The sequence below is a fragment of the Gallus gallus genome, chromosome 3 (assembly GCF_016699485.2).
Source record: "Gallus gallus isolate bGalGal1 chromosome 3, bGalGal1.mat.broiler.GRCg7b, whole genome shotgun sequence".
Taxonomy (NCBI): domain Eukaryota; kingdom Metazoa; phylum Chordata; class Aves; order Galliformes; family Phasianidae; genus Gallus; species Gallus gallus.
Window position 1 is genome coordinate 95,935,196 of NC_052534.1, and position 21,716 is coordinate 95,956,911.

General features: G+C 43.5%; 1 protein-coding gene and 1 long non-coding RNA gene across 5 annotated transcripts in view; one reads left to right on the forward strand and one right to left on the reverse strand.

Moving 5' to 3' along the window:
* ADAM17 (ADAM metallopeptidase domain 17) overlaps window positions 1-1,393 on the reverse strand; it is a 32,498-nt gene extending 31,105 nt beyond the window's left edge. The window contains exon 1 of one of the 2 annotated variants that reach the window (NM_001008682.2): window positions 1,152-1,393. In NM_001008682.2, coding sequence (NP_001008682.2) covers window positions 1,152-1,248 — 97 coding nt within the window. In that variant the 5' untranslated portion in view covers window positions 1,249-1,393. Of the gene's footprint in view, window positions 1-605; window positions 1,078-1,151 lie in introns of those variants that run through there. The other variant, XM_046938930.1, reaches the window with a different exon arrangement.
* Window positions 1,394-8,696: 7,303 nt separating this feature from the next.
* LOC121110473 lies at window positions 8,697-21,638 on the forward strand. 3 transcript variants are annotated; one of them, XR_005858978.1, is made up of 4 exons: window positions 8,697-9,061; window positions 9,771-9,891; window positions 12,405-12,485; window positions 19,924-21,638. It is a non-coding gene; the product is annotated as an uncharacterized LOC121110473 (long non-coding RNA). The 3 variants fall into 3 exon arrangements; XR_005858979.1 differs by having other exon boundaries at window positions 19,927-21,638; XR_005858977.1 differs by having other exon boundaries at window positions 20,385-21,638.
* Window positions 21,639-21,716: the final 78 nt, after the last annotated feature.

The following is a 21,716-nucleotide window of genomic DNA, read 5'->3' on the forward strand; positions in this document are numbered from 1 at the left end:
ACCCAGGCCATTCTATGATTCTGTGATTCTATGACATACCTCAGGACCCTTGATACAAGGTAAGGTTTTGATTGTGGTTAAAGTATGCACATTATTGAGAGATAAGAGCAGACTCTGGCTGCTACGTTAATTTGTGTACTCTCCTCCCCTGGGGATATCAATGAGGGAGAGCGAGCTACCAAAGGTAAAGGCTGTAAGACATACATATGCACCCAGAACCGCATAAGAAGAAACAAACTTATCTGGCAGATACATGGCAGGAGATCATGGCTTGGCAACCATTTTATGGATTCTGCTTACTTGAAGAAACAAAGAGAAATGGACTTTGTCAACCGCGTGGGGGATGTGAGTGCAAAGAATGTGAACGTGGCAGCAGGGAAGGTGTGAGAGCTACAGTTGTGTTTTTGCAACTGAAAAATCCCACAGACCAGCTAGGATATGTTTGGATAGGCAGATAAGCGGAAAGCAGGAGGCTCCAGTGCCAAGATGAGAGAAATGGATGGGGCAGACGTGATAAATATTTACAGAACTAGCAAAGGTCAGGAGGTAACAAATTATAGAGTAATAATGAGAGGGAGATAGCAAGCCTTGGCCAGATTGTGAACCTGGAGTACTCGGTCAGCGATGAAACGGGAGGAACACTGAGTGTCAGCAGGTAGGGGAGATAAGGCTGCGATGTTTCTGGCTGTGCACTCCTGCTTGCAGGACGCCCACTGCTGCAACGGCAAGTTAAGACTTCTTCACAAGAGATCCGGCCTCCAAAAAATCATTTGAGTTATTTCTCACGTTTATTCCCAAGCAAGCGTTCAGGTACGGGAACGAGATAACACAGCCTTGCTCCACGTTAAGCTTCCTAAAAGTCACCTTCAGCTCCAGCAGCTTCGTGCTCTCTGCAGTGGCGACTTCAAGCAGAGCCACGAAGGGACAGCGTTTGCGAGCGAAGGCACGGCGCTCTCTCCGCACTGAGGCCCAAGCACTTCGCACCGGTGGCAGCGGGACCGCAGGGCCTCCAGCAGCCCCAGCCCTGCCCCCACGGCCCTCCCCGTTCCGCTCACCACAGGGCAGCCACTCTCCCACACACGTACCCCCAGGCCCACGGCAGCCCTCTCCCCCCACCTCCTCCCTCCCTGCTGTGCCGCCCTGCCCCTTACCGTAGCGCTGCTCGCGCGGCAGCCGCCCCAGCACCTGCAGCCCGCCCGGCGCCCAGAGCAGCGCCAGGGCAGAGACCAGCCACAGCCGGAGTCTCATGGTCCGAGCGCGCGGCTCCCTCCCGCTCCTCCGTCCGCCCGCTCCTCCGTTCCGTCGCTCACATTCGGTCCGGCCAACTTCGCGCCCCGCCCGCCCGCAGCACCTCACGCCGCCCCGGGCCCACCGCCCTCCAGGGCCCGTACCCGGAAGCGCGGCCGCGCGCGGAGCACTGTGGGTGCGGGCGGAGCCGCCATCTTAGGCGGCGGGCGGGCCGCGCGGGGAGGTGTGGCGCGGGGCGGTGCTGCGCTGCTACATAGGCGGCTCCCCGAGCTCTGCTTCACTTCTTTGTGTGGGGGGTGTTCGTTGCTCTTCTATGAACTCTTCCAATTCTTCTAGATAGTGGGATGGGGACAGCGTGCAGTGTTGAAGATAGGGGCATGCACTGGATATTCAGAGTGGCACAATTGCTTTTTGTGTTCTCGATGTTGGTGTTTTTTTCCCTAAATATCTATGTAATTCGCTATGCTGTTGAATGCTGCTGAGCACCGAGCTGCCGTTGTCCTACAAATACCTACGAGGATTGCAGGATCTTACTCCTCAAGTGCAATGGGCTGCACAGGCGCCATTATTCTACATGTAATACAGAATTATTTTTTCCCCACTTTGCTTCTCTCAGTACTGAAAATCATCTGTTGTTCTATTGCCAGCCACTGAAGGCTCAGGTCGGCTGCCCAGATGCGAGTTCTGCTTCAGATCAGAGAATGATAGAATGGTTTGGGTTGGAAGGGACCTACAAGATCATGTCGTTCCAACCCCCTGCTGTAGGCAAGGACACCTCCCTCTAGACCAGGTTGCTCACAGCCCCGTCCAGCCTGGCCTTGAATGCTTCCAGGGAAGGGGCATCCACAACCACACTGGGCAACCTGTGCCAGTGCCTCACCACCCTCACAGATGACGTAGGGTGTCTTACTGTGGATTCAGAAGAGCGTGTGTCTCCATGGGGTTTTGTGCCAGAGCCGCTAAGATGTCTCCCATATTCTACAGTATAGCTGTGGCTAACTGAGCCCTGAGTATTGGGAGGTTCTACAGTTCTTCTCAGCCACACCTTGCCTTTCCTTCCATGAACAGCATGGTATCAGAAGGCTTTGTTTCCTCAGTCCTCACCTCCTTATTCAAATTATTTATGAGTAAGTACTCAGATATGAAGGTACATTGGTGACTCTTTCACTGTGAGAATTGCACACTCCTAGTCTTTCTCTCTGACTGCTGCTTTTACACCCAGTTCTCTTGGTGGATTCCAGAACTCACATGCTTCTGGCACTTGATACACTAAGATTATGGAAATCCTCTTGTCCTCTTGAAAATGATTTATTGTTGAGTTTTATACCTTTTCTCTTCAATACCATCCACGATTTCTATCATAACCCTCAAAGGCTTTTTTTTCCCCCCAGAAATGAAAAGGTCTATTTCATTTAATCTTTCTTCACGTGACATATTGTTTCATATTTATGTTTATCCTTGTTGACTGCTTCTGTACTTTTATATATAATATATCTGTAGTATATATCCTGTACTACTGCTTATGTCTAAATTCTGCTGTCTTTCCTATTTTTAAACTATTACTGAGTACTGAGATTTCAGGAAGCTGAAATTCCACCCGGATTCCAGGATCTCTTTTCCTAAGTACTAACAACTGCTAGATGAACTGGCGTTCCTCACTGTGACTGTTTGGTGAAGGTCACAACTTGGCATTTGGCATCATTGATTTTCACTTGCTGTTTTAGCAGATGCCATTTAATATTGTGAGAACCTCCTGCAACTCTTCAGAGTTGACTTTATATAGGACTTTTCAGAAAAGGTGTTCTTGCTGGCTTTTTTTGTTGTTTCTAATCTACAAATTAGTTTTGCCTGTTCTCATTATTTATTCATTTGCACGCATCTCAAAACAGATCCATTTTATTTTTTATTGAGGTGTGGAATTTCTATTTCATACTATTTTGTACCTTATCTAGGCAAGATACAGAAAGCCAAGTAGAAGGTTTCTTTTTCACTCATCAGTTGCATTTTCCCACTCAATATTTTTCTTCAATTTATTTCTTATCTCACAGGGACATGCTAAGGGACATGCTAACAATAAAAGTTGTTTTCCCATAAATATTTTTAGGGCTACGGAGTATTTGTGATTTGTATTTTGACAAAATCAAGCACAGTGGAGTTGTAGATTAAGATATTTAGGCACTGTAATTAGTATAACAGTAAATAGTAAATTAAAAAGTGTGATTCATTTAGCAATATTGTTTGTTGCGTGTTAATAAGAATCACTTGTTTTGTATCAGTAGGTTAGTCTGATGGCATGTCTGGGTGCCAATTTTGTTTTATTTTGAGGATTTATACAAACGTAGCACCATGTCTAGTATGAGAACACTTTCAGAGCTTGCTGATGCCCAGTATTGATAGGAATGCATTCTTCTCCCATTAAGGAATTTTAATTGTTATTTGTGTGGTTAAGAACTAAACAGGAATATGATAAATACATAAGGAGATGATGAAACATGAATGGGGAAACAGCATTTAGCGTGTTTTGGTGAAACACATTATCTCACTAACCAGAGCAATTCCTAAAATATACTGTTTAATGATTTGATTAGAAAGGAAGCTAGATTTTATGGCAGGCCCTGGAGAATGATTGAGAATTACCTTTGTTTTGTGCATGTTTGAATAGTAAACGATGCCCCAAGGCAAAAGGCCTGATCTTGGTTCTGAGCTAATGAGATAAGCAAAACTGCACCCCACCCATGTGCAAGACTGTGGGCTGTACAGAACTGCATATTTTCCCATGGGAATCATTGGAACCCCCGTGACTTTCGGGTTTTGAATCTAAGTTGAGTAAAGTCTTGTGTCTTATAAGGAGTGTTCTTCCTTTGGGGGGAGGGTGAAGTGAATGATTTCGTAACTCTCATCTTTTATGACTTTCATGATCACCTACAACAGAAATTCCTTAGAAGCACTCGGGAGTTTCTCAAAGCAAAATAACCCTCAAAGCATGAAACAAAACCAAACGACCATTCCTGTTTGTGTAACGCAAGGGGTGCTTTATTCTCATTTAATACACCAGAAAATTGGACCTAGTGCCAAGTCTTTTCCCTCCTGCTGCTTGAGATGGTTCTGATAAATGAGATCTGGACTCCTGTGGCATGCCAATTCTATTCTTTTCAAGAAAAAGCTGTAGAAGTTTCTGGAATCTCTCCTCCTTTTTCTTGTTTTCTTCCCTCTCCTATGCTTGTCTTTCACCAAGTTGGTGAAGTCAATGTTGTCTCCCTCCTTTTATCTCCATGGGAATTTTTTTCCCATATACCCTTTCTATACTCCACAGGCCTTCTCTTCACTTAGTTTGGCCTGTTGTCACTTTCTGAATGCCTTCCACATTAATGATCCAGCAGTTTATGGTATTAATAACATTGTCCTGCTATTTCTCCTACCTACTCAGCAAGACAGAAACTTGGCTACAGCTCTGGAAATCAACATATTCCATTATTTTCTGACTACAGGAAACTTCTGTGGTCTTCTATTATCTTTCAAGGCTATATTAATACACTGCAACTGGCCTAACCTACATGCCATGCTAGTTTTGAAATCTGCTATAAGTAAAGAAAAACAGAGAGGTCAACGTGGGAGGGCTTTTTAAAGGGAGAAGCAACCTTAATTTGTTCTTCGTAGTTGTGAGTCTGTGCTCTCTGTAATCATAACAACACAAAATGTTTTTCTTCCCTGCAGTATTACCAGAGTTAACAGAGGGAATGTGCTCTTGTGAAGTTACTTCTTGGTACAGTCCTTTTCAAACCCACAAAGAAATGACTCGTCCCTATTTGCTGACGCAAAGTGGTCCCCATTTCCTACATCGACCAGGAGATGGTGCTGCCATTCTTCCGTCTGTTCCTTTTTTAGGAAAGGTGATGCGTGTTTACGTAGGGTTACATATATAAATAACAAAGATACTTCTGCCATCTGACTGATTCACTTTTTTCCTTATAGGGAAAAATAAAACCCAACAACACCAACCTTTTTGTTTTTTAAAGCTTGCCACTCTCTTAGAACTGGACATACATACTGAAGACCCACCATATGTCAACAACAGAGCCACGCAGGAGTTTTCCATTGTTTTCTAATGCTCCATGTTGTGAGGATGACTACAGAACTCATCTCTACGATTTGCTGGTTATTTTCCACATCTGCCTTTCTCACCATTGCAGACATCTCTGGATGCACTCTGGCCAGGTGGTTCTACTTTCATAGATATCCCAGCCCCGTTCAGAGAACCAGAACTTTGACACTGGTTTAAATGCAAACAAGATGGGGTTTAAAATCTTTTCCTAAGTCACATTAGGCAATTTCTGCAATTCCTTTACTACAAACTGATTTAAACAGGTTCTGTGGTTCCACTGTGCATGCCTCACAAAGTCTGGCCTAGAAGGACCTTGCAGTATGTAATGGAGGGACGCACTGTGTTCTGTTTGATCATTTGGACTGTGATAGCCTATTCTTAGTTCTTAATCTTCTGTCAGTGCTGGGATTACATTTATAAATATGTATAAATGTGTCAGGACAACATACTTCCCCTTAAGTTCAAAGGATCCTTTTTGTAGCTTTGTTACCGTCATATCAGTGCAATTGTTTGATAACACTCACAGCTACAAAAAGAAAGGAGAACAGAACCTGATTTCACATTGCCAGGCTTTATGTTTTGATTCCAAAATATATCCTGGTGATTTCTCTTTCCCACGGAGTAGATGTCATGGACACTGGCAGAAGTTAGCATCTCTGGCACTGATATTCAGCTTTTCATTTGATATCAGTATTTTTATTGATTTTCTTTTTTTCTTCTAAGAAAGCAGGCTTTTCTTATTTGAAGTTTACAATAGGAGAAAAAAGGATCTAAGTATCAGGTAAGATAAAATGTACTTCTGGGCGGTGTTTTTTTAGCAGGCTAATACATATATACTGTTAATGCGAGGACTGCTAATGTGATCTTTTGGGAAGTAATGGAACATGGGCTAGGCTCCAGCAGTACTATTTTGGTGCAGGAGATACAGAGGGAGCCGGTTACCAGCACACACTAGCAACCCAAGTGAAGTCTGGCAGTTAAACAAATGAACATACATCTACCGGACTGCAAAAAACATTACCAGAAATTTTAGCTGATTAAATTACACACATGAAGATTTGGGAAGATCTGCTGACTGCTTTGACTGTGTGTTTGTGTGTATGTGTACGTATCTAAGTCTACATCTTTACATACATAGAAATGGTCCCTGCGCAGTTTTTGTTAGAACTATTAAGGAAGCTTTATAAGGGGCAGATCGCAGAATCTTAGAATGGTTTGGATGGGAAGGGACATGTAAGATCATGTCATTCCAACCCCCTGCTATAGGCAGGGACACCTCCCACCAGACCAGGTTGCTCGCAGTCCCGTCCAGCCTGGCCTTGAATGCTTCCAGGAAGGGGGCATTGATGACCTCACTGGGCAACCTGTGCCAGTGCCTCACCACCCTCAGAGTAAAGAATTTTTTCCTGATATCTAGTCTAAATCTACTCTCTTCCAGTTTATAACCATTTCCCCCTGTCCCATCGTTACCTGCCCTTATAAAAAAGTCCCTCCCCAGCTTTCCTGTAGGCCCCCTTCAGGTACTGGACTGCCACTATAAGGTCCCCCCAGAACCTTCTCTTCTCCAGGCTGAAAAGCCACAGCACTCTCAGCCTGTTTCAGCAGGGGAGGTGCTCCAGCCCTCCCATCATCTTCATATGAAGCTCTCTGGGACAAACTCTGAAATCAGTATATGTTGACTTCACGAGTGAGGCTTATTCCTATAAGTGAGGGTTGCAAGGTGGAACTCTTGTGGTTTTCCCACAAGCTATGTTGGCAATATGGTATTTAAGTGTCAGTGGAGACTTAACATTATGAAAGATTAATGTATTGAATGCTACACAATCTACACTACCAAGAAACAGAGAAAGAGTGAGCTAGAAGAAGGCTGTGCTGGAATGCATTAATGCCATCTAGGTTTTTGGCAAGAACTCAAATAGAGAGTAATTCGTGGAATACATGGAACGTAGCATTAGCCTTTGCTTGGTATTCTCATTAGAGCTGTAGTAAGCCACATTTGTGAATGTGGCATTGCCGAGAATAGCTTGAAATTCCTCAGCCAAAAAATAAGACCATGTATCTCGCTTTGCTTCCACGCTGAAAATAGGACCTCAGAGTCTCCTGCAGAACCAGGTGCTCTTGAATAAACATTCTGCTGTGTTGAAATGTTGCAGTGATTCTCCTCTTATACAATGAGAAATTGTGTGTCTGTCTTAAGGCTCCCCTGGGCACCACCTTGAAAGCCTCTAGAGAGGGAGAGAACCAGGACAAGAAGAAGAAATTCTGATCTCCTGTCATGGCCTGGTAGCTTAGCAGCAGAAGGACAGGGCAGAACTACCTTAGCTTGCACCACTGGCTGAATGAACTCCAGTTGTGCCAGAACTGGAGGAATGCAGGCAACTTTTTGCTGAGCTGGTACAAGGCTCAATGTCAACAAGCTATCAGCCTGTTCAGAAGGTTGATCCTTCACTTTAATTTTTGACTCATTCAACTCACTGTTTTCTAAGCAACGTAGGTATGAAGTATTACTGCTCCAAGTAAGTGACTGCACCAAGCAGGAAATCTAGATCCAACTCCTCGCAGTTTTTTCTCTGATCAAATAGTCCTGCTAACTCTGTAAGACCAAGAGGATTTATTTCCAAGTCACTTCTTTGTGTCTACAAACACTATAACAAAATCATTGCATGACCAGGATCCACACATCAAATCTATTCTAAAGAGAAAAGGAAGTCCCTGTGAGCAGCCTGCATCAGAGACATCAGTTCATCGCAGCTTAATGGGCAGGTATGTGTGTGACTTGCAGGCTTGCACTTACAGCGTCAGGCTCAGGGGCACCAGCTGGCTTGATTCATCAACAGCTGGGGTTCAGATTACCCAGCCAAGCCATCCTCCACATCGTCAGCATGAAGGAGATGATGCAGGAGGCACACTTGAACTGCTTAAAATCTACATGTGGTTCAAGAGTCGCTTGCCCGTTGGCTGAGACTTCAATCATATTTAGGTGTCTTTGTATTAATGTGCTTTTGATCTCTCATCTTCATGGTGCCCCATTTCTGTTCCCACTGCAGGGCTTTCAGTTCCATGTGCTGAATATGTGACTCATACAATTGCTTCTCCCCAGCCCTGCCTGATTACACTCTTTTGTGATTTGCTTACCAGCTAGCTCTGATGCAGTACACACAACAGGAAGACAAAGCAACTTCTACTTCCAAGGGACACTCCTGCCTCAGAAGAGTGCTGCTAGAAGGCATGTTCTGTCAATACCTGGGTAGGCTGTCATCCTTCTACTGGATATATTTGTAGTTAAACTGCACACTGGAGGTTGGGTTGAAAGTATTCTCCACATAGTGGTAGTAAAATATCTTGACATCTGCCCTCTTGGACAGTAAATAAGTTGCTGAGCTAGCTTGTTCATTGAGCTGGAATTTGGTTGGTGCTGGTAGCGCAGCCATGCTGTCACAAGGAGCAGTTCAGTTGTTCTGTGGCCTCAAATGTCAAACTAGGTCATTAGTCTCCCAAGAGTTTGGACCACTGGAGTGTGGGCAACTCTCAAAAGAGCCTACTTGAAAATGCTGTTGAAAACACGTTTCATGTCATTCTGCAGAGGTTGTACCGTGGCTCATGGGCCTCAGTAAGGAAACTACTGGCCAAAATATGACTTCAGCTGTAATTGGCTCAAGGAACCTTTATGGAAGCAGGGAGACTTTTGGCTAGGTCATCCCCTTTCTATATGTGAGTTTGTTTTCCAGTGGTAAAGTGTGGGTACAGATAGGTCAAATATGCCCTTTAAGTGCCAAGTATTTGTAGTTATTGTGCACCTGTTACACCTGCTAACATAAAGCACTAATTCAAAAGAACTGGGAAATGATCTGAAATTGAGCACACTGCTAGATCCATTTTAACTGGCTATTCTAGAGGCAAGAGAATTTTCTTTATGAGAACTGAGTAATACTTAATGCTCCCGTTTCTCACATGTGATGGCATATTGTTAATGGCAAAGAACTGGTAGGCAAGAAGCTTCTAAGGTCCCTAAAGAAGTGAGCATGGGCACAGAATTTACTGCAAATCTAGGACAAAACTCATACTTGGTTATCACTTTTTAGTGCTTCTGATCTCAAAAGAATACTGCTTTATACTTAACCAGAGATGTTAATATGACTGTTTGTAAATGAAAGTATTCTGGACTTGAGGGTAAGTATAATAAAGGCTTGAGTGACTGCTCTGAGCAAATGCCTGTTAGTAAAGATAGCAGGTAAACAGCACTGTAATCAAAGGAATCAAACCCTTTTGAAGTTAATGAGGAAGTATGTGACAAATATCGTCAAGAATGCTGTTCAAAGGATACCGTTCCTCTCTCCAAGATACACATAGGAGGCCTGATTCTGATCGTATGCTACCTGTATACCTGGCTTCAGCCAATTCATATTTTCTCCTCTTTCAGAAATCTGCAGCAGGTAACTCCCCCTCTGGGACACAGAAAGGCTGATCCTATGGGACCAGGGCAGAGAAGGGTGCTGAAACAGGCCATGAAGGAGGCCACGAAAGATGAGGAGGTCAACAAGGTGACTGAGAACAAAATTTAAGAGAAAAAGATCAAACTTTGTAATGCTGCCAGGGCGTTTGATCTTGCATTTGCCCCCTTGATAGCTTGTCTGCCCTGCCTTTTCTTTTCCCTTTGAGTTCCAGCAAAAATATTCCAGTTTGACCAATTAAATGGTGCTGAGTATGGTTTATCCTTGCATGTGTTTTAATTAAACTGCTGTGAACTCCTAGGTACGTGGTTTATTTCCCTGGCTGGTTAGTTCCTTGGTGAGTTCTAATGTTCTTTTTTTCCTGACTTGTGTTCTTCACAAATATAGGTAATAAAAAGGAGAGTAAGAGGTGTAACTGATGGTGCAGAACAAAGGTTTACTTACACGTGCACTGATGCCTGGGCTGTTTGGAACACTCCCTAGAGCAGACTGGGGAAAGTCAGACAAAGGCAGGAAACCTCATGATTGGATACCATAGCCCAAATCTTACCTTTTACATAGGAGTCAGGGTTCTTGATACAACTCCTTGGGCAGCACTGTCTGCAACACCATAGCCACAGAATTACAATAACAATGGTCTTCCCTGTTGGGTATCTTCAGTAGGATTACAGTCTGAAAGGATGCTCTGCCAGCATTTTTCACTGTACGTACAACTTTGCTATCGGAGTCATTTCCCTGTAGAGCTTAGTAACGTCATGAGATTGTTCTCTGCAAATTAAGCCCTTATTTTGGTCCAAAATATGGTCCTATGCATCCTGAAGAGAAACTTTGATGGAACCAGGGCAAACAAGGATGTGGGTGACATTTTTGCAGCATAAAGAAAAATGCAGTGTAGAACGGCAGGCATTTTTGTAAGGTCTCTAAATGCATGTTACTTGGTTTCTTCTTGCTCCTCATAATGCAAAGATATTGCACATAGGACAGAAGGTAAACCTTAGCTTTTTTTTATATATATATTGTCTGAGTTCATTAAACTTCAACATTGCTTTTGCAGTTCAAGCCTTTGGCATTTCATGTAACAAATAATGTTGACATTAAGTTATTTGAAAAGGTACATTTACCTTAAGAAGAATTATTTAACTGGCTACTTGTACACTGCAATACAAGAATGTAAACAGGACTTTAAGGATTTTTACTTGTGTTTCAATTTTTGCAGACAACACAACCAGTCGTTACTGTGCCAAATGTGTTTTTAAGTGGCCTAACATGCTATAGTCCAAGTAATATATTTAGTGCAGAATTTGAACTTTAATAACACTTTTCTATCTCCATTTGAAACTAGAAATACGAGTTATGAAAAGGTTTCAGTGGCTCAGAGAACTGAAAACTTACAGCTAATGATGTGTGGTTACAGGCGTGGGTTCAGCCTAGGTCCTTAGTAACCAACAGTTGTTACTATCTGATTATAACTAATTTCCAAAATGAAGTGAGTCAGTCTTCTGCAAACAGCCATGGTCACATCTCTTAAATAAATCACAGAATCATCAAAGAATCATAAAATGGTTTGGGTTGGAAGGGACCTTAGAGATGAACTAATTCCAACCTCCCTGCCATGAGCAGGATTGCCAACCGCTAGACCAGGCAGTAGATCAGGCTGCTTAGGGCCACATTCAACCTGACCTTGAATGCCTCCAGGGATGGGGCATCCACAGCTTCTCTGGGCAGCCTTTGCAAGCACCTCACCACCCTCTGAGTGAAAAATTTCCCCCTAACATCTAAGATAAATCTCTTCTCGTTTAAAACTGTTTGTCCTTGCCCTGTCGCTATCAGACCGTGTAAAAAAATCAGTCTCCCTCCTGACTATAAGATTTGTTTAAGTATTGGAAGGCCACAGTGAGGTCTCCTCAAAGCCTTCTCTTCTCCAGGCTGAACAAACCCAACTCCCTCAGCCTGTCTTCACAGGAGAAGTGCTCCAGTCCTCTGAGCATCCTTGTAGTCTCCTCTGGACCCACTCCATGTCTTTCTTGCACTGGGAGCTCCTGGGCACAGTACTTCAGATGAGGCCTCTTGAGGGCATGGTAGAGGGGAAAAATTACTTCCCTCACCCTGCTGGCCACCTGACTTTTGAGGCAGCCCAGGGTACTGTCAGCTCCAGCTTTTTGTCCATCAGGAGCCCCAACTCCTTCTCCCCAGGGCTGCTCTCAGTGAGTTCTTCTCCCAGTCTGTACTTCATCCACCAACGCCGCCACTCCATTATGAATATATACACACACAAATACATAGAAAAATATATTCAATATATATAATCCATATATAATGTATATCAGTGTATGTATTTCAGTGTACACACACCAGCAGAACTGAAACTAATGGGCACATTAGCTATTATTTTCCCACCCTTTCACTCCCCCAAAATGTACTGCATCTTTTAAGTTACAGTTTTAAGGTGGGGATTCCAAACATTCTTGGCTTCCCAATTGAAACAAACAGGAGCCTTGGCCTAGATTATTTCATTTTAGTCAACTAAACTCTTAGTGAACTAATTTTTAGTGGATAGTTGTTTGTTTTATTAATCCCATACTCTCCCATTTCCTTGATTGCAGGCATTAATACCAGGACATTTCATTCTGGAACACTGCAGAACTAGCCTCCCACACAATAAGCATGGGAAAGCTGAAAACGAGGTTAGTTTTTTGTGCTTAAACTTGCTTTTAACCCTAAACACAACTGCAAAGGTAAGAATAAATTTGGATCATACAGAGAAAGTGAGAACTGTAGAGATATGTTTGCTTTCTATGCCTCTGTTTTTCTGGGCTGCCATTTGGAGTGATAGCTCTGCTAAGGTTACCAAGGCTTCTCACTTGATGAAGATGGTTTTTGTCCTTTAGTTTAACAACTCTTCTTTTTGTGCAATTTACTTTTGAATTTTGGGAACTTTCACTACTGGGAAGTATTACTTCTAAAGTGACATTTATTATGCAGCTCTCCTGAGTGTGAATCTGGTACCACTTTGTTTAAACCTACATGAAAATTACAAGACCAAATCCAGAATCCAGTGCAAATCGAACAAATAAACCTACCCTCAGTCAGACAGTTCAGTTGTATGCAGGCTTCCCTTACATGGCCGCATTGGTCCAACCCAATTTGCATTCCCATAGGGAGGGATAGCCCTCCTCATCTCTCCTCCCACACATAACTCTTGTCCCGGAGCCAGCTCGCTTGTGGGTCAGTGCACAGCTGGGGAAGTGATATGTGGAAGCTGTCCATTTTCATCACCAGTTTTGCATCCAGGCTGCCTAATGTCAGATTAAGGGAGGCACTAGGGACAAGCACAGACGAGAAGGCAGAAGGTTTAGGGAGCAATACAGTTTATGTTGGATTAAATTGACCGCATAACTATGGCCTCAGAGGGATAGATGCAGGGCAGTAACTGGTTGTCAGCACAGGAAGCACAGTTAGAGGTAACAGGTTGCCACTGGAGCTTTCTATCATAGCAATTTCCATTTAATGAAATAGTCCTCATGCGCCACTGCAAGAAAGTATAAATCAGCACAGCCTTTGGGTTCCTTTAATTTGTGAGCCTCAGACTGATACATTTCATCACGCAACACTGCTTGAAAGCTGTGCTTAGGGTTTCTAAGCCAGGGATCTGAACAAGGGCCTCTGAAATAAGAAAGCAAGTAAACAATTACTAACAGCAAATAAAAGTTTGGGGAGTGGGTGGATACAAGTGGTTATGAAAGCTGAGTGACAAGGAAGAACAACAAAGCAGAATATGTCAGACTGCATCTACTAGTTACTTCTGTCTCATTTAGTTATGTCTCTGAAGCAGTTTTCTTGGACAGCAATAGTCACACTCTTCCATTTGGAAAAGGAAAACATGGAAACATTTCACGAGTCAAGGGAAAAAACAAGTAGCAATAGGCTGGAAATATGCTGTTAAATGTAGAATTTTGAATTTTTGGTCATTCTTTCCACAAAGGGCCTTTAGTATTAACTGAGGCATTCCTCGTTTCTTCAGTTAAGCTTTTTTCCATCATCAGATTTCTTTTCCTACTAACCAGTAAGATTTTATCATCCACACGTATTTATTTATACAGAGCTTAAGAGCTTGAAGATTGTTTTCTTACTGTGTTTTAGAAATTGGGATAGGACTACACAGGAACACGCTATATGATGGGAACGCAGGGCATGGAAAACAACTGGCGTCCCTACATCTCATCCTTGTCTCTGGCTCCACAAAAGGCAGTGTGGACAGAGCACATCTGCCCACACAAGGAGAAAGGAGCTGACTGCCTTCTCCTAAGGAACACAGGGCTGGTAACTGAGTCTAATCTTCCCAAGGAAGCCTATCTACTTCAAAAGTCTCCACAAAATATTTACTCCTCCCTCATACCTGGGCTACAGAGCGTGTTTTCAACATCCTGTAACAAACAATGCCAACAGAAGTAAGACTGAGAGTCAGGAGAAGTCAGGAGAGATTGGCCATTCTGTTGTTCTGTGACACTGCAAAGACCCAAGATTTCTGCTGTCGTGTAAATTACATGAAATAAACTTCCAGCAATGAGCACTTAACTCCAGATTGAAAACTCCAGATTGATTCTGAGTGGGAAATTCCTCGAGGGTCTTGGCTGCCTATCACCATCCATACAGGGTTTGCAGATCAGAGTTGTGAGGAATCTCAAGGGTGAACATCTGCTTTCAGGTTATGTGGCTGTTCTGTATAGTTTTCCATCAAAACATTTACCCTCAGCATCTCTCCTCATGCAGATGGAAGTCCTACATGCATTCTTGTAATCTGCTCTCATTTTAATGCTAAAAGAGATACGTATTTTTGTAGGTATGGGGTTTTTTTTGTAGGTACAGTATGAATACTGCTTATAGAGAATGATACAAATGGGATACGTGAGGTGGGAATGAAATTCCACACAAAAACTCTGGAGTTGGAAGTTATAGCAATTACATATTTCAAAGACCTGTCCAATGAGAATGTTGTGTGCTATGTAGACACTTATCCTGAAATTCCTAACACAACAGATAAGATCTGACACTGAGAGACTACAGGCTACCGGGTGGAGCGGGAGCAGCTGGTCAGCAAGAAGCACCAAGTGATGGGAAGGGCAAATCCAACCAAACATCAGGGGAGATTTTGCTTGCAAAAAGAAGTTAAAAAAAATCCTTTGAATTATGACAGCCAGCTCATGGCTGATCCATGAACAGTAGCGAAGAGCATTAACACCATTTTAACCAACACCCTGGTGTCAGTTGGCACCACTTACCCCTGTCATTTGGCTACAAGATGCCGTGATGTAGAAGTAGTCAGCACAGCGTTACACAGGACCTAGCGAAGATTATCCCTGCAACTGTTTCTTTAAGCTCGTTTTTCTCCAATCTTGCTCATATTCATCCATCAGCTGCATCAAGCAGATGTCTCACGCAGCTGAGACAGCAGTTCTGAATTCCAGGCCAAGCAGATGGCAAGTCATTTTTAAAGGTTTCGTCTCAAAGACCAACATAAACATAGAAAACTATATGGTGTTCAATTAATCAGTGCTTGCAAGGTGATGGAATCAAGATCAGTGAGCTTTATTTGTTACACGGGGAGATACATTTTCCATACTTTTTTATCCCCGTTGTCAGTCATGTGCTTGCATGACTAGCTGTGGAATCAGGGACAGCTCTAATGGAAAAGAGAAATTAGGTCATCTGGTCCATCCTCACTGCCAGGGCATGGCTGTTCCCTGCAGTGTATCACTTCCCACACGGTTATCTTTCCAACTGTCCTCTGTAAGATGGAAATGCAATTCAGAGTCCCATTTGGCTGTAACTGCCAGAGCTGCCGAGGACTCCTATCTGGACAAAAATGCTTACCGAGAATTGGAGAGTCAGAGCTAACAATTCTAAATATGTATAAAGGAAAAATATGTATAAAGGCAAGAAGGAAAGACCAAATGTCAGAGTATATCAGAGTCTCAATTAGTAATTGAGGGGAAAAAAAAGTGGGATACTTGAGATAATTGGGGTCACTGGTTTCACTCATCCAGGAAATAGTTTCCATGACACAATTCTACAAATGAAACAATGGGTTTCCTGCTAAAGCAACAGGCAACCAGTGCTGCTTGTTAGCTGTTCAGGGAGCAGCCTCCCGTCAGGAGGCTCAGCACTTGCACTGACTGAGGGACTCAAGGCTGCCTTGACTACTTACTCTAAGGGTTTGAGTCCCCCTCCTTCAGCAAACATCTCAGTGTGGTGGCACTGATTTATTAAGCAGTATCGGTCTATTAAGAAGAAAAAACAAAAAGGAAAAATAGCTATAGCACTTAATGCAAGGAAATAGCAAACTACCTTCCCTCCAACAGCTGTAGGACTAGTAACTTCCATGAGAATCCCGCCTGTCAGTCCCTTGACTACACTAACCAAATAACTGCAGTAGTTTGACAGCCCAAATGTTCCCTGACAGGTCGATCTCCATTCCTTGTTTGCTTGTTTTTCACCGATGCAGCTTCACTTAAAGATTCACTTTCTTAAATCAGGCAAGGATTCTCTTAACATTGCTCAGCTTTGATATAGCATTGCCTTTTGCCACCAGATTCTCAGATTTCTCTGCTTCCATGTGCTTATCTACATCAGTTCTTGAGTGACGTTTTCAGATCATTATCTTTCTCTGGAGGATTTTGTTTGCATGGCACCCTCACAACAACATTTTCACCGGATAGGACTGAAGAGCACTTAAAGATCTTCAGCAGAAACCCAGCAGTTCAGAAACAAGCGCATCGCAACCAAATGAGTAATTTCTTCTCTAGAAAGTCTCTGGAATGACGACAACTGCTGCAACCTCACACACGTGTAAGTGCATTTAGTGGCTTTTTGTAGCCCACCAGAACTGTAGGTTTTCTTAGTAAAGAGCCTTTTCCCTCTTCCACTAACGAAAGAAGAGTCCCCTCAGGTGTTTCTGACTTAAGGGATTAAACAGATTACTCTCCACAGTTGCCTTAGCAAGTCAGCAATTTAATCCATATAGCTTTCCCTTTTGTCTCCAGCAAACTAGACTCAGGACTACGAGCAGATAGGAGAGATGAAGTAACCTTGCCATAAGCTCAGAAATCACCATCAAGCTCTTACCACGCTACTTGTCTTTAAAAGTATATGAGTACCCTCTGCAGTTCATTCAGAAAAATAACGCTTGGCCTGGTTTTAATTTTAATGGGCTTCATCCCGTGTTTTTACACAGTTCTTAAAGCACTCAGCTACAACATGTTGCTAAAAGAAGTCATCGGTTGAGAAAGCACAGCCAACATTTCAAGTATGGTTTCTGTGGAACACGTGTAAGCATCCAAAAAAGTGCATGTAAGTCTATTGTGAAGATTTACTCTAATAAAAATGATCAGATTCATTCTGACGTGGACAAATTCAATCAGTTTTCTGGAAGCAACAGGATTTTAGACTCCATGCGTATGGAAAGATGTCATTAACAGCAGAATACACTACTATAGTGTTTTTGGGTACAGCAATTTCATCCTATCGGGGAAAAACAAAACCCCATTCTAGCACTGCAAATCCACTGAATCGTCATCTTCTTTCCCATTATTCTTCTTACTGCACTGCTTAGCTCTACTGACTTATTAATCAGCAGTGAGGCCTGCCTAATTGTCTCTTCAAGTGAAATATAGAGTCAAGGAATCAAGTATGAAGTTTCCAGATGCTGATACAGATCTCAGACCTGCTGGGGGATTGAGCATCTTTAAAATCTGATGCTTCTTAGACAAGAACAAACCACCTTTTCTCTTCTGGCTCTAACTGGGCAAAAATAGCATTTGCAGTTCACCCATCAGTCAGGATGGACAGATGAGCAACACAGCCTGCCAGTGACTAACAACTCGTGTCTTTTAAGGCAGAGTAGTGACAAGTAGGCCACCCTTATAAAGAACAACAATTCAGAAAAAAATATGCTTATTCATTTGGAATGTCAATGCACACACATTGATTAAAGACCATTCTATTAGGCAACCAAGATGAGCGTTTCAAGATTCTCCCTCCTGTGGCTATTTTACCTTTTAAATAGATTTTGCGCACAAGCACAAAACAAAACGCTCTCCCTGCCTATGAAATAATCATTTACAAAATGAAAACGGAACAATTGCAGACCTTGTATCCACAGAATCCCTACTGAAATCAGCAAAACTTGGAGCAAAACGATGTGCAGCATTGAGATCTGCCTCTGAAAACTAATGGCTGTTTCAGATACATTGAAGCTCCCAATTCCTACCATTCCTGCCGAGCACAAAAGGTGCCTGGAGCACTCCCATCCATCAATCCAAGATGCAGCCCTCCTGACAGTGGAATGCTTACTGAGCACGGCTGATTTAGCCAACAGGCAGAGCTAATGCATAAACAAGTGGGTATAAACGAGTCACAGATAAGCTTTTCATTTGGATTCTAGCTATCAGCAGAACGACGACCTGGATCGGGCTTCCAGTAGCAGAGGAAGAAGAGAATCTAAACCTAAGGCTTTGTAAACATGCTGCGTGGTGCCTGTGATGGGACTGAGTGGGAAGCGAAGATGCAGGGCTCTCCTCCCACCTTGTTTTAAGTACATACACCATGGCAAACATTGTCCTGCTTTGAAGCCAAACTCTTTGATTGTTAGCTTGGCACACTTGGTGCTTTCTTCTTCACAGGAACCATTTATTTATATCATTTCTATAAATCGTTATTTTGCTATGTATTAAAGCTGCTGGTTTTGAACTACGTTCCACAGCTCTGCCAGAGATGACTGTGCATTCAATACAGAACGGCACATACATTTTTGTTCCTTGTAAAAGAAAGGTACGCTCTGTACCCACAGAGCTGTAAGTGTGTGGTCAGCCTTGGCCAGAGAAGAACCTTCATGCCTCTGCACATCCCTGCATCGCTGTGTTGAGAGCGAAGAGATACTTGAAGTTATTTCCACGTTGGAAGCAATAGTAAGAGAGGGCTCCTAGCATTCAATATTACTCTGATCTTTGAACTCCTTTCCCTTTTCTTGCCTTACCAAATACGTAGTACCTAATTACTTTGCTCCGAAAGTAATGCCTCCTCTTTAGTTCCATGCAAATGAAAACAAAGAGTACGATAACACTGTTTGATTGATCAAATTCTCATCTACAAAACACCATTTTTCAACCACCATTAGCTCTGTTTTTTTTCACCAGCAATGAACAAGAACCTGCATGCTGTGCTTGTAACTGTGCATGGCTGTCCAGAATGCAGCTCGTCTTTCATATCACTGCTGCCACTGCTGAAATGTAGCACCCACCGCCTCACTGTGCTCACATCCACTGTTTGGTCTCCATAAATGTTCAGCAAGCATCAATGAATGTCAGTGGGTGCAATTATTTCTGCATGGAGGAATTCAATGATACACTTTTGCTTCATACGCACTTCCACGTCAGACGCCATTGTGTCAGAGTGCCCCTCTGCTGCCATCTGTCACACAGCAACAACATGTAATGCAATATTGGTGGGAAAGTTCAACCTCTACTGCCATACCACCAACATGCCCCTCTGATGACGTTGGCCGCCATCATAAAAGAGGAGGCATTACTTTCGGAGCAGCCCTCGTACTTCTACTGGCAATCATTTAGCAGTACCTCTCCCTCCAGGGTCCTACACACCATGTGCCTGAGCGCAGAGCCCATCCTCCCCCTACAGGTACCTTCAAGGTGCGAGAGATGAGAACTGGAAGTGCCTCCAAGAGCAGCAGCTGTCCCTGACTACACCGCACACCCCATCATCACTCCAGGCCATTGGAATAGAGGAGTAGGAAGGAAGGACAAGGCCAGACACGTTGAACCCGAGGCCCACAGGCTGCATACCGCCTGGCACAGCACATCCTGCAGCCACCTCCTGCCATCACATCTAAACTGATTCATTCTAATATTAAAGGTGAATTAAGTCATTGTCAGCAACTGAAACCACTGAAACCAGCACGATCTTGTTCAGGGCTGTTTCCTCTGAATACCATCTACCAAATTAAGTCTATAAGCTTATTTAGAGCGCAGGAGAACATTTCCTTTCTCTCCTTTCTCCTGTTCCTCCATCTTTCTTTCCCATGGCCACAACTAACTCCTTTACTGCTTCCAGCAGGTTGATGACAGTTCTGACAGACCCGGCACCTGCCCAGCAGTAACAAGACCAGCAGTCACACCTTCAGTGGAAACCTGGAGAGAAGAGGGAAAATAAAAGGCACACCCCACTCCCACCCAGCAGCTCTTACAAACTGTCCTTTTGTTTGCAGATGTGGAGGGATTTTACAGTTATGATCACTGCCACAGAAGGAACGAGGCTTTAACTAAGTGGGGAGACTGAGCAACTGAGAATATCATTTGTAATAAAAGAGTTCATGAGCCACTTCCACTGGCATTTACAGAATCTCCAGCTCAGATGATTCTGACACTGATGTCAGATCACACACTATGCCGGAGACAAGCCTGCTTTCGACAAGCTTTCCCATACAGAGATGTAGATTTGGAAGCACTCAGTCCCACAGTGTGAGGCCACACTCTATGACCAGAAACGTACTCAGGTTGTGATCTCCATTTCAGAACTGCGGCACGAAAGGACCAGAAGACAGACAGAAAAGGACCTCTGTGAACTTACAGCCACCGCGGTACAGTGGAAAAACATCATGGCAGCAATCCAGATCTGGTAGTAGCATTTCACCCTTCCCACAGTGGCATTCTATTCATGTGAAAGCTGGCCAAGCTGTAATTGCTGAGGCTCCCGGCAGTCACGTCACCTAACTGCACTCATACAAAAGAGGGCGGCAGACCTTATTACGTAAATCTGGCACTTCATTTGTAGAATTGGGATTTCAGGGTTGCAGCCTTCCAGTGATGCCGGACAGGAACTTCAAGTTTGCATGCTTTGTGTATATGATGACTTACTGGCTAGCTCATGGTTTGATAAGGAATTCTGTGCAGATGGGATATAACTTTAGGTGGCATCAGACAATTCTCAGACATAGGATATGACTTCAGCTGCGTGGCTCACGCTTGAAAACCACATTAACAGTGAAATCATGGATATATGCTGTATGTTCACCCAAATTCTGGTTACCTGAATCAGCACAGCAGAGTAGCGTGTGCTGCATGCTTCACACAATCACAAAGTATGTTATCTTCTGCTACAACAAGCAGCTTTGTAGCACTCCAAGCTAGACTCAGAGCAGAACACAACAGACGATGTTGACATTGTCAGTACAGATCCTAAGAACTACAAAGTTCTGTTTCACTGCTGAACTGATTTAGTGTGCAAATACCTGAACGGACAGGAAACTGCTTCAAGTGAGGCACCATCTCCAGCACCACAGCCCATCTGGCACAGCAGTCAGGAACTCGAGCCCAGCTTTTCCACAGGAGTCTGAGAACACTAAGGGAGCTGAGGGGAGTACCGCACCACTGGGAAATCCTCCGCAGAGATTAAGACAAACTCCGCCCCGTAAGGATTTACTGCACACAAATGTTTACAGCAAGTGAAAATCCCACCTTCGGCAAGGCAGTTCTTTTAACTACAGAGTCTTGGATCACAGTGTCAGTTGTATGTGTGCAAAGCTGTATTCTTGCAATAAATGCACAGGGCTCCGGATTCCATCTGTGATCCTGCCCCGTGTTTCAAAGCCGTGGGGCACGTTGTCCTCTTAGGTGAGGTGGGGCAGCACACCAGTGCAAATTATCTCCTGCAACTGGGAACCATAGCACCACATGAATATGCTTCATTAGCCTGCCTGGGTGCTGTGCTAATAATGGAATTTACCTGGCACACGGGGGACTTTCCAAAGGCATCTAGGAAATTAGAGCCTAGTATTCATTTTTTTATCATCACCTTATTTCCCTACACTTTTTGTTGCCTTCTCAACGTAAGGGTATGAGAAGGTA